The sequence below is a fragment of the Uranotaenia lowii genome, chromosome 1, assembly GCF_029784155.1.
Source record: "Uranotaenia lowii strain MFRU-FL chromosome 1, ASM2978415v1, whole genome shotgun sequence".
NCBI classification, from domain to species: Eukaryota; Metazoa; Arthropoda; class Insecta; order Diptera; family Culicidae; genus Uranotaenia; species Uranotaenia lowii.
The window spans coordinates 167,651,318-167,664,104 of NC_073691.1; the positions used below are offsets into that span (position 1 = coordinate 167,651,318).

A 12,787-nucleotide genomic window follows, 5' to 3' on the forward strand; every position below is an offset into this window, starting at 1 on the left:
TGCTAAGAAAATTCAAACACCATCGTCGTGACTTGAGCCAAAAATTAAGGAGCGTAAGTTGAATAACTGGAACGGTTAAATTAAGGCTTGGTTGTTTATATTTTGGTATCTATCTCAACAGGTAAATTATCGTGGATCAGAAGCGGAGGAAAACAGATCCGGACTTCAGCGGGTGCGTGCACAGTTCCATTTTTCACAATGCATAGGTAATTCTTATTTTTTAAAAAGCTTAATTTGTTTGAAATTAAATTTGCGATTTTTTTTTCGGATAACATCTACTCGTCAGAGCAGCAGAATCCCAATCCGGTGACTCAGAATTTTGCCCTAGGACTAACACGCATCACGCAAAGGAACTGCGTCCCACCATGGATGGGTTTTTTTAAAACAAAAAGTGTAATATAGTGTAGTGTTTCTAGATTTTTATAATCATAACAAATGTTTTAAAAACATTCATTGAAATAAATATCTTATAAATTCAATCATTCGTCTCATGATAGGAAGTATTGGATTTTCCTTTAGTGCGAAATCACTAGAATTCCCAATAAACCTTATAGACATCTTGGCAAACCTTGATCTTGAATATTTGTACGTGTACCCTATCTACAAATATCTTAAAATGTCTGACTTGGTCGTTTAGTCCTCCTTCCTTCGTAACTTTTCCCCTGTATATGTACCCTATTAATCTTCATTTCCTCTATTCAATAGAGCAACTTACTATCCAATGGGTTCCACAAACTCCACCAGAAGTCTGGCCAAGAAGATGACAATCTGGAGTAGCTACCGCATCCACAGCTACATGAAGCCACCACCGAGCCCAGATGGAGAAACCTTTTTCAATAATTAACCCTAAATGCTCCCCTTCCCTCCCCCGAATTAGAATACAACTAACAGTTGAGTCGCCTATTACGGTTACCCCTTCTACTAACATAGATTAATAAAGTGATACACTCGGCAAAATGAAGCTTTATAAGTAAAATGCCTTAATAAACAAACCTATGATAAGAAAAAAAATAAACCTTATAGCCCGATTTTGTTCAGTGCAGTGGCTTTGTAAAATTGTTGGCCTGGAAGCTGCCCAAAATCCATCTTTACGTATGTTTCGTCATCCATGAGGATGCCTCCGTCGGACTTCGTTAGAACCTTGTTGTATAACTGCCGAGCACCTCCTTTGGCCACTACAATCTGCTTCAATGTCCGGTTTGGCTGCTTACTGGCCCGATAAGATCGTATTCCTTCGCGCAGATGAATCCTTCTGACGGTGCACCGGTCGGCATTGAAATTTTTGGCGATGTCTTAGTCCGACTGCCCTGGGTTTGCCTTGATCGTTCTCAACACCTTCAAATGCAGTTTCCGATCCTTAGTTCCACTATGACGCTTGGTATGAACCGCCGATCGATAGTATGCATTTCAGGGAAAAAAATGAAAACGTCGCACACGGTTGATTTGACCATTTTTAACGATTTCGCCATTTTTGAACCCGACCACGTCGCCAGAGCTAACTTCATAGATTCCCTTCGGGCCCGAGGAAAACCACCCTGCCCCCAGTAAGAAATGTACTAGCTGCGAAAGACATTGATTAAATGTTCGAAATCTGCCTTGTCCTAAAAGCTTTTGATCATCATCTATCGATACCTAATTCTTTTTATTTTATTATTTTCCTATCTATTTCCTATTCTCTCCGAAAAGTGATGACCTAGATCTAAGTAAGCAATCGTAAACATCAAAACGAGTTTAGCGAGCCCCTTAAAGCTACAAGGAATGAGACGTTTCAAATAAAGAAATTACAAGAAAAAAATATTCAAAACCCTGATAAAAGTTACAAAAAGGTTAAGGTCTGCAAGGACGAAACAGCTTAGATATACATAAAACCCTACTTGTTCAACAGCTATCTGTATCAAAGCCTCACACTTACCGGTTTTACGTTGTCGACGAATTTGAGAAAATCTTTGCGCGTCTCGCAATAAAACCCGATGCAGCAGCTGGGATCCATTTTGCTCATCTTCATTTTTCGGGGGGACTTGCAATGGAACGTGGACACCGGGAAATTTTCTTGCTGTACGTCAACCATGTCCTGGCAGTAATGCGGATCCAAATGGATTAGTTTATCCTCTAAAAAGATCATTTTCAATGAATATTGAAATTGAATGTTCTTTACCGTAAAATATAGATACCTACCTTGATATCCAATAAAATAAAGTGAATGTTTTGGTCGACCTCCGATTATACCGATACAGTTATCCAAACTAAGCATTGCCTTGAGACAATCGCCGTAGATGGGATTCAACTTTTCCGTTCCTAGTCGCAAAGGTACCAACAAGATTAATGCTTTCCAGTGTCCGGTAATAGCTTCTGATGCGGAATCGAGGGCTGAAATTTTTTCGTGTGAAGGCGAAACGGTGGCTGGAGATGAGCCGCCACCTTTTCCTGAATCGTTTTGTTGATTACCTGTGACTACTTTCTTTTGCCATGGTGCCACGGATGGTGCAGTTGAAATCGTACATTCGTCCAGAATATCCTGGATGTAGACTGATAGAAAAAGTTGTTTACTTCTCATGGTTGTTCACAACGATTGAAAACAGTAAAACTTACCGGCACAATCTTGTGCTACATATACGTGAATTCCATCCAAATCGGTTATTTCTTGTGCCGCTAACCTAACCGCTTGTCTCAGGAGGTGAGCAACTGCCCCTGGTCCGTACCAGTCACCAGGTTTCTTGCCAGATTCTTTCCCTAGAGAAACCAGCGTGTGGATGGAGAATGGACTAGTCCTAGATGAAGTGTCTCCAAACCATCGAATAATCTTACGATGAATGCCATCCTCATAGCTGTGAGTGTTGTAATTTAATCTGAACTGCTCAGCCACCGAATCCCAGCGCCAGCTGCGGCCTAAGAAATGCGTAATTAAACCTTGCGCCAACAACATTTGTCCTGATCGGATCATGCAACCCCAACCACAATCGGAGGTGTAGTTTGAATCGTCCATCGTTTGAAACTCCTTCCTGTAAGTCATCCACAAGCGGGATATGAAATCTCGTTTGAACGCCTCGATGCCTTCTTCCTCCACTATCGCTTCCGGACTGCTATCTTCGATGGCATCGGTCCCCGTTTCTTCCGCAGGGCTTTCCACATAAATTTCCGAAGGAGACTGTCTCATCTGAACCTGCTGCTGTTCAAAAACCATGTGATTGGTTTCCAAACTGGCACTGGTCAGTTCTACGGAGTTTTCCATCGACGATGGGCCGGGGGTGGATTTCTGATGGTAACATCGTCCCAACAGCCACAGCGGTTGTTCCTTCGAAAAATTGGTCTTCAATTTACCGCTCCAACCAAATTTCACGTTGTTCCACATGGTCATCAGTTTTGATTCTACTTTGCCCTTGAACTCATCGCCAGTGTTGCTGCCAGTAGGATATGCTGGAACCGCAAATGTTAGGTAATATTAATTTCTCTGGTAAAAATCCTAATGCAAAAAGCGCGAGTGACCAGTTTAATCAGTTAAAAAGCGTTTTGAATTAGATTATTATTATTATAATTTATTAGAGACCTTTTAACCACCCGGGTCATTCGGGTCTGCTTGAATTAGATAGTTACCATTATTTTATAGGACCCAGTATTCTCCTCGAATCATTGGAACATGATTCAATTCTGACTTTGATTAAAACGTAATTACTTACCGTTTCGCACCGGAGTTCCGCGAGCACTTTCAGGACTAGTGCCAAGATCCAGCCGGCCTGAGTATGCGCTAGATCCCACTAGCATCTTCCGGCTGGGAGTTGCTTCATGTTGTTGTTGTCGTTGACCTTCACTTTCGGAAACGCTTCTCGCCTGCTGACCGACAGTCAATCGACTGATTCCGGTCCGATTCAGCAGCACATCATAGTTCATTCTCGGTTGGTGATAAATGGATTTCAAACAGGCCGATCGATCACTAGGACAACTTTGCAAGGAATTCCCACTTTTCTAACACCACATCAGGTGACTCACAGAGCTGGATAGAACGTTGAAACGATCAACCTTGACTTTGTTTCCGCACAGTCAGCAATCGAGTCCCGATAAAAATTCGCTCGGTGCCCTTGCTAGATGAAGACGAAATTAAGCTGCAATCAATAAATCAATCAATGTCGTTACTTAATCTTGCTAAGGAAGTTTAAACAAATATATTGTAGCTCAAGTAAACAAAGATGCAAACTTTTCCTGACTGATTCTGTCGAAACTGTCCTTAATGAAAATGACGAAAGCAATTTCAGAGGATTTGATTCGTTGTCGAATTGTTTTCACTATTTGTTTCACTCTTTCCATCAGATGTCGCGTATAAAAAAGATTGGGTTTCTCTTTTTCTCTCTGTTTACAAAAACTCTAGACTGTTCAATGCTCTATATAAGGTGTGTTCAACAGAACTCAATCGAAATCAATTGAAATGGATTGACAGTTGATCAGCTGTTTTTCCAATTGACTTCGATCGATTTCTATCAGGCTGCTGAATGAACAGCCAGACACTAATACTAACGCGCTGCGTTTGCTGTCATTTTCTTATACAGCTGTGTACTTGGAGATTTCGGGCTTTATTTAATAATGAAAATTATAATAGCAATCGTCTGTTACTGTACTGTTGTTTTTACTTGATTAAATGAAAAAAAAAACCTTTTTTTAATGATTTATCGATTCTTAATAAACATGACACCAGCCCAACGGACCTGCCCCAAGTCATTAGCGGCACTGAACGAAGCCCTTTGCTCTGGCATCTCCTAGAAGTTGCGGGATCTGGCCACAAAGGAGGTACTGCTCATGGTCAAAGCCAAACCAAGGTCTCTGAGTCCGCTCAAGTCGAAAACACGCGTGAGGAAGCTTTTTGTAATTGAGGGTGAAAACTGCGTTGAAAGCGGCACGGAAGGAATAAACGACGCAGCATGGGAGGAGCATTGGGCCAACTTCTGAAATCACGTGATGATTTTGGTTTGAATCAGTATCCGAAGAAAGTAGGTGCAGGAAAGTTAGGGCAGATAGGATTTAGATATGATTTAGAATATGAAAAAAAAGGTTTATTAAGTTTCAGTTCTACAAAATTTATTAAAAACTTATTTTAATTTTTTACACTAATTGTTCTCTCAACACTGCACCACCGACACCACATGGACTGACAACACCTTTACTAGCACCTGCACGGTCCATAGCAACCAAACTTTTGAAACAAAATCAGTTTTTTATTGTCTGCAGCAACTGCCAAATACTTTTCCAACACTTCACCACCGAATCAGCATGAATGTCGCAGCACCACAGCCTCAGCATGACTGCCACAGCACCAACGAATCAGCACCGACTCAGTACAGCACCACCGACTCAGCACAGCACCACCGACTCAGCACAGCACCACCGACTCAGCACCACCGACTCAGCACAGTACCACCTCAGCATGGCTAGCACAGCACCACCGACTCAGCACGACTGGCACTGCACCACCGACTTAGCTAACTCGCACAGCACCGACTCCAGCACCCCACAAAGAACACCGCTCCCAAAGAAACAATCAAAAATAAGTCACAACAAACCAAACCAGCTGTTTTTGACAGCAAGCAACTACATGTGTGTTAGTGTAATTGAAACCGATAGAAACGAATCCTGCTCTCGAGCTTGATTGATTTCGATCGACTTCGATTGGCTTCATTGAACGTCAATTGGATTAGTTTCGATCACAACATAGTCTGAGTGAACAACAATTTACCAATCGAAATCGATTGAAACCGATTTCAATTGGCTGTTGAACGGGCTTATAGCTGTTCAATGAAAATGATCGAAAATTGTGTTACGTAATATTTGAACGGCCTACGGATTTCTACCATAAATTAATAATCTTCCCAATCTTCCTGCTTAGGGGCCGTTCAGATACCACGTGGACAGAAAAAAAAAATGAGATTTTCGACCCCCTCCTCCCTCTCCGTGGACAAGCGTGGACATTTGGAAAACCTCTACCCCGCTCCCCAAATGTCCACGTGGACAGATTTGAAATTGGTTTTTTTTTGTAAATCTAATTTGAGACAGTTAGAAAACACCACTTTTTGCCTTTTTGTTATTGAAATGGCTGACTTTGAAAAAAAAAACGAATAAGCATTTCCTGAAATAAAATAATGTGAAAAAAAAATTAATGTTTAAATTATCATCCCTTGCTTTGGCCTTATTTAGGTTTACCACAGTGGCAACTATAGTTGTTTAAATTTAAACTGAAAGGCTTTGCCATTTTAAGATTTTGATAGAAACATCTTAATATTTATTCACCTTTAGAAAATATTTTAACGTAAGTTTGTCCACGTGGACAAAACCCAAACCCCTATACACTCCTCTCCGTGTACACACACTAAGTTTGCAATTATTCCGCTCGGGATTTGATTCTTCGAATCACAGGGGACTGGCTTCATTTTCACGAAATTCGTATGAAAACCCACCCGAATCTCGCGATGTTTCATTTTCCCTGCGACTTTAAATGACATTCCTACGAGTCCACAGGAACTTCAAAAAACGTCATTGATTCAGGACAGTGTTTTCCTGAACCACGTTAGACGCATTTCTTTGTCAAATCTCCTTTCTCTTTTTCACCAGTGCAGTAAATTTAACCGCCAAAAATGTTTAACGTTCTATCTTTTTTTGCGGTTGCCGGTTGTCGGTTGATTTTATTCGGTGTTCGGTATTTGCGCAGAGTAGTGGAGAAAGTGCATGACTGCGGAGGCTGATTCGGGCTATAGTTTCGACCAAAACATTGGCTCATTAATGGCGTGTTCGTAAATTGATTTTTTCTTTCGAAGTGATTTTTTTCTATCGATGCTGGCGTTCGTAAATTAAACAAACTGTATGCAAAAGCATTGGAAGGTGATTTGACATCTACCGAAAAAATTGATGCATCAACAGAAAAATCAATTTACGAACACGCCGTAAAATAACTACAACAGAAACCAAGTTCTACCTACAATAGAACGAAGCTCATGATTGTCCACCCCTATTTTCATCAATCGGGATGACAGATCGGCACAGACAATTGCAACCAAAGAACAGACGGGCTGCGCTGCAAGTTGTATGCGTTCGAAGCGCCCGATCTTTTTGATTGCCTGCATGCCGTCGATTGCCGTCAGAACGAGTCGGAGATACTCGCGTACGAAAAATGTCAACAAACTTTCTTCTTTTTGCGGCAATCGTTGTTTTCTTTACGGCTTTCGCTCGCGCAACGTTTCTCTGGTGTGTTTGTGCAATGCACTCGACCCACAAACACACCCCCAACGTGGCGGCCAACGAACCAGTGTGCGTGTCGGATTGTCAGAAAAGCCATCAGCCAAAAAAGTTGTCCGAACGAAAATGACTGCCTTCATGTCGTGTCCGATATTTTTCGCGTAAAACGGTTGAATTCGGCACGATATCCGGTCTGTAGTGATACATCCGGTGTCCACAGCTGACGTCTCGTGAAGTGCAAGTGTTGTGGGGGCCAGCATTTCCGGTTTGGTGTAGTTTTGGGAGTGCCAGAAAAGGAATCTGTGTCACCGTAATCTTGTTCGGAAGGGGTCGATGGACGGTGCAGAGGTGAAGATGCAGGAAGGGGCCAAAGTGTTGGAACCTGAGCTTCGACCGGATCAACCCGATGGGCCGTATTGTCGGTTGTGCTTCAACGAAGCCGAGGATCTGAGTCCGCTGTTTCCTCCGGCCAGCATTCCAAAAAAGGAACTGCTGCATAAGATATTCGATTGCACTACAGTAACGGTAAGGAATTGAATTCCCCCCATCTTCACTCCCTGTAATCCGTGGGGGTGTCTCTCGCAGTAAAACGAATAAGAATAAGAAGCTTGGACCCAGTTGGTCCCGTTCTTCATTACTTTGTAGTTTCAAAACCTAGGGAGGGAGGTACGGCCAATAAATATAAAATTACTGTGATCTGGCTCAGTGTTGCCAATGTAGAGACATGGCCATTATCAACTAAAGATACGATACGGACGTAGCTAGCGATATGGATAGAACCGCCCGAAGGGGGGTGGGACACTTGACACGGATGTGGTGCGGCGAACGGAATGAAGTGGAAGAGGGTAGATTTCATGAAATGCTATCATATTTCTGTATAGGAAAATTAATGCGCTGTGAACTTTTGTCCGACCGTTTTCTAAATTATGCTTGAAAGTTTTTCTGTTCCTCTCTCTTGTGCACGATTTTATACATTCCGAGTATCGATTTGTATGAGTTTGAGGAGCTGTCGTGTGTATAATGTAGTATGTAAAATAAAATTTTCCGTTCGCTCCGTTTGTCTGTGTATTTATGTGCAAGTCATGAAAGAAAACTTTATACGGGGAACATAATTTTTTATTAAAATCTCTCGCTACTAAAAAAAGCAATATAAAGTTATACTTTCGAGTTTCGTGCTTGCCAACAGGGCGCTCTGGAGGGGTGGCGCAATCGATTTTTTGGAACCCCAACACCATTAAGTTGATTTATTACAGTTAAAAGTTGGCATTCCCGTGTCTCTTTTTTTGAAATTCCGAGTAACGTTGATGTGGGGCTTGAATGTTATTCCGAACAATGGTTCATGAATTTCTGCTTGTGTAATCGTTCGCATTACTTCGTTTGAAAGTATTAGAGTCGGTCGTAGACCTTATAATCTACTTAAGACTTTTTTTTTTTTTGGTTTTGACCAGCTTATTTAAGTCAATTGGGTTTGATTAAATTTAAAATGATTTCATTTAGCTAGTCCAAGAGCTGTTTGCAATTTATTGTTTGCTGATTGTTGCTGTTACTGATGTTGTTTATTCTTTTCATTACGTTACATTATTGAAATTAATCATTTTCGATTTGATTGATTTCATGACAAGAAATATTGAAAAAATGACCTGGTTTCCGGACATACTAATCCGGTTTTTATGGCAACATGCCTTATTACAAGCCAATAACTGTTTTTCTATGACCGAATATCGATTTCGTTTCTTGGAAGAGTTTTAGTCACAGTAGATAAATTTTGAAACGTGGACTGTAAAGTTGACATAATTTGACACATTTTGACATCTTAAGATTCTCAATGTACGTAACAAAAAAATTTTGACTAATTTTTAAAGATACCGTCGTGACAATGGGCCAAAAAATGATATTTTTGAATTGTTTTCCTAATAACTCTCGTTATTATTTAATTTTTTTTACAAAACGATCTAAATTTGTTTTCAACCAGGCTCAGACTGATCAATAAAAATGAAAATTTTATATTTGTTAGAGTTCTTATGTTATAATGTTATCAAAAAGATAGAATAAGTTATAAATTCAAGTGGAAAACTGTTTTTTTGTGAAATATCTGAGCTACGGTTACCGTATAACCGTGAACATGAGTAGATTTGGGCATCAAAACCACGGTTGTATCTCAAATAGTGCTTTGCAACTTTGGGCATTGCTTCTCCGAACGAAACCACAGACCGGTGAGTAAAATTTCGCGCAATCCTTTTTCGCGCTCTATCTCATCCTGTATGATCCCGTTTCTATGAAATTTTTGGAAATAAGCCTATAGTTTTTGTATGATGTGCATATGATAACTTCAACATGAAAGGGATGCATATAAAAATTAGGAAAATAATTTTAAAAAAAGATGCCCAACCATGGGTTTCGAACTTCAACGTTTTTTCTGAGTAACCTAAAATTGCCAAAAATTACGAAGTTTTGAAAATTTACAATATTGACAAAATTTGCAAAATTTAATAGACAAAATATACGAAATTTGCAAAATTAACAAAAATGACAAAGCTCATAGATAATTTTGGTCAAATTAAAAAAAAATAACAAAAATTATAAAAATGACAATAATGACAATACTGACGAAAATTACATAAAATGGCGAAATTAAAAAAAAACCAAATTGATTTTTTTTTTTACAAGATTGGTTAAATTGACTAAATTTTGTCAATTTCGGTAATTATGTCAGTTTAAGTATTTTGTCAACTTTGACCGAGGAATTAGTCCTGATTTGTTCAGATTTTTCTTAAATGGTCTCCAGATGTACTGAATTGTACAGATTTGCAGAAATGCAGAAATATCTTCAAACTGTAATTGAGTTTCTAGCTAAATTATAAGTAGAGATGTATCGAATATTTGGTCGGCCGAAAATCGCCCAAAAACCCTTTAAGCCGAATATTCGGCTCACCAAATAGTTGAGCATAGCATTCGGCCGAATAAGCTGAATATTTAATATTAAAATTTATACAATAACATAATTGTCAAATGTTACAAATAATTTTGGATAATTTTTAAAATATCCAAAATACATTGCTGAAAAAGCTACACAATCATATAAAACTTATGGTTTCAGTTAAACATCTGAGTTTATTCTTCGATCATTTCAGATTTTCTTGAAATATCCGATCCCGCCCGTAAATTCAATAAAGTATTGAGATAGGTCAAATCTGGCCAGGATGCCCAGATATTGTTTACAACTTCCGGCCTGGCTTTATTCAAATTATTTGCTGTATCATGCAAAAAAGTTTTATTTCTCTTTGAAAATTTTAAGATATTGTGTTAAAAAACAATTTTTAAAAAATTTCAAAATGAGCATAATTTTTTGTTTAATCCCGTTTACTGCCGTTCTAAGCAAGATTGTCCCATGTGGAAAAACGTGCTAACGAGAAAAACGCGGTTGAAATTTCAGCTATATTTCCAATTTTTCTCTCAAACTAAAAATTCACCGACAGTATTTTCGTAGTGAACAGTCAAGTTTTTTTCACATTTTTTTCAAAAAAAATTCTCCTGAATTAACTGATCGTTAGGTTGAAATTATGGTATGCTCAAGGTTAAAGATTAAAAACTATTTTGAAGATATCTTGCTCGAATTCGACTTTCATCTAATTCGATATTAAAAAAGCAATTTCAAATTGCTTGGCACCTGTTTCGACGTTTTTCGTCCCAGATTTCACAGGCACCCATTTTCTTTGGCGATAAACTTTCTAGAAGCGACAATTCATCTGATGTCCTTTCAGTTATTAGTGAAATTACTGAATTTAGTAAACAATTAAAAAAAACTTATTTAGATTTTAAAATTTTGAGATTCAGACTTTTTCGTTAGATAAAACACTGGAAATTTTCTAAAAATCTATGGAAAAATGCGCAACACGTAAACTTCAAGGCATATTTTCTCGAATGCAGCTTTCATGCACTGATTAGTTCGCTCCGAGGCTCTCAAATTTATGTTATTAAATTGATTTATGTTAATTTAAAAGTATTTTTTGTGATTTATTTCACCAAAATATTTATTTTCATTCCTTTTATATTTTTTTCAAAAGAAAGTTAATAACGGGGTCAATACAAAATAAGGCGAAAAACAAATAAATTGGAATAAATTGCACGAAAGCTTGTATGCACCAAAATTGCATACTACATCATTGCACAAAAGCTATAAACCAAGTAATTTTTTATCGAATAATTCAATAAAATCAAGAATACAAAAGGTGAAAAAACTTCCATCTTCCAAAATTGTATTTTGGTCTTGTAATCTTTCGGATATTTGAATTTTCTGTCAAAATTTACATAAAATACTTCAAACTTTATTTATTTTCCCCTTCGGTGTTTTTTTTTAAATTTCGAAGGGGGGGTGGGGGGTGGGGGTTTGACAGAAGAAGAATTGGATATTTGTTCCAGCCGTAGGTTAAAACAGCCATAACTTCTGTTTACAATGCGTGCGGTAGCTCAAAAAGGTTTTGTTTGATTCCTCGAAAAAATTACACAAGATACGTCCCATTTGGTTCAAAATTTTCAAGTCCGAACATGCGTTTTCTTAACTTTTTGAAAAATGTAGGGGAGTTGAGAGTTAAACAGCCATTAATTCATTTTCCAAAGCGTGCGGTGGCTCAACAGCCTTCACTGAATTCCTCGAAAAAAATCACACAAGATACGTGTCTCATTTGGTTCAAAATTTATGAAGTCCGAACATGCTTTTTTCTTAATTAACTGGAAAATATAGGGGAATTGAGGATAAAACAGCCATAACTCCATTTTTCAAGGCGTGCGTTGGCTCAAATAGCCTCCATTCGATTCCTCAGCAAAAAATGCACAAGATAGGTCTATTTTTGTTTTAAATTTTCAAGTCTAAATAAGTTTTTTTCATTGTTTACAAAATATAGGGAAATTAGGGGTTAAAAAGACATTAAAACCCCATTCGTAAGCTCGTGCGGCGTCTGAAACTACGTCCAATTGATTCTCTGAACATTTTCACTTTAAGAAAGTACTTTTTCATGGATTTGTTTCGTGTAAGAGGGAAGAAATTGAATTTTTTAGCGGTTTATACCCTTTTTTTATTCATTGTGCGTTGTGTTAAAACACCAAATTGTCAAATCTATATATATGTATACAGACCCCGTTCGTTTTTGGCAACATGCTCGTACATCTTGTGTTGCCGAAATCGAATGTTGCCAAAATCGAACGTTTTTTTTCTGGAACTTTTTTCTTCTATTTTTACAAAATAATTATTTTTATTATCATTAACGTTATTTTAAGTCAATTTCCGACCATTTTTAGATTTTTTATAGTTTTTTTTTCTCAGGTTTTTGATGCCTTTTGCACTACTCTTGTTTTATTTATAATCTTTGTTTTTTTTTGTATTTTTTTCTGTTTTTGTCATTCTTCACCATTTTTAAGATGATTTTGACATTTTTTGTCTTTTGTTTGTATTTGTTTTTGATTTTTATAAATTTTTCATCTTTTTGTAAACTTTGAGTACTTTATAATTTTTTTAAAAAAACTTTTATATTTGTTGTTGTATTCTATCACCATTTTTGAACGTTAAAACGTTTTTTTG

At 37.9% G+C, this 12,787-nt stretch overlaps 2 protein-coding genes across 3 annotated transcripts in view; one reads left to right on the forward strand and one right to left on the reverse strand.

Annotated features, from left to right (window-relative positions):
* Positions 1–901: 901 nt before the first annotated feature.
* On the reverse strand, positions 902–4,272 carry LOC129746253 (cysteine protease ATG4D-like). 2 transcript variants are annotated; one of them, XM_055739942.1, is made up of 5 exons: positions 4,190–4,272; positions 3,675–4,097; positions 2,590–3,414; positions 2,176–2,526; positions 902–2,109 (listed from the first exon to the last, which is right to left on the reverse strand). In XM_055739942.1, the coding sequence occupies exons 2-5, from the start codon at positions 3,883–3,885 to the stop codon at positions 1,895–1,897; spliced, it is 1,602 nt and encodes a 533-aa protein (XP_055595917.1). In that variant the 5' UTR covers positions 3,886–4,097; positions 4,190–4,272; the 3' UTR covers positions 902–1,894. The 2 variants fall into 2 exon arrangements, with proteins under 2 accessions (XP_055595917.1, XP_055595848.1); XM_055739873.1 differs by having other exon boundaries at positions 3,675–4,238.
* A 3,028-nt stretch (positions 4,273–7,300) lies between these two features.
* Positions 7,301–12,787, forward strand: part of LOC129746386 (uncharacterized) — a 50,472-nt gene continuing 44,985 nt past the window's right edge. Inside the window, exon 1 of the mRNA XM_055740061.1 lies at positions 7,301–7,737. Coding sequence (XP_055596036.1) covers positions 7,546–7,737 — 192 coding nt within the window. The 5' untranslated portion in view covers positions 7,301–7,545. The remainder of the gene's footprint in view (positions 7,738–12,787) is intronic.

What these genes read in the sequence shown, in the direction of transcription:
- LOC129746253 (XM_055739942.1), bottom strand. Translation starts at nt 3,885, where the DNA reads ATGAACTATGATGTGCTGCTGAATCGGACCGGAATCAGTCGATTGACT. An exon ending in CGGAACTCCGGTGCGAAACG is followed by an intron (nt 3,415 to 3,674) that starts GTAAGTAATTAC and finishes TTGCGGTTCCAG; the next exon opens with CATATCCTACTGGCAGCAAC. An exon ending in TGTAGCACAAGATTGTGCCG is followed by an intron (nt 2,527 to 2,589) that starts GTAAGTTTTACT and finishes TTTTTCTATCAG; the next exon opens with TCTACATCCAGGATATTCTG.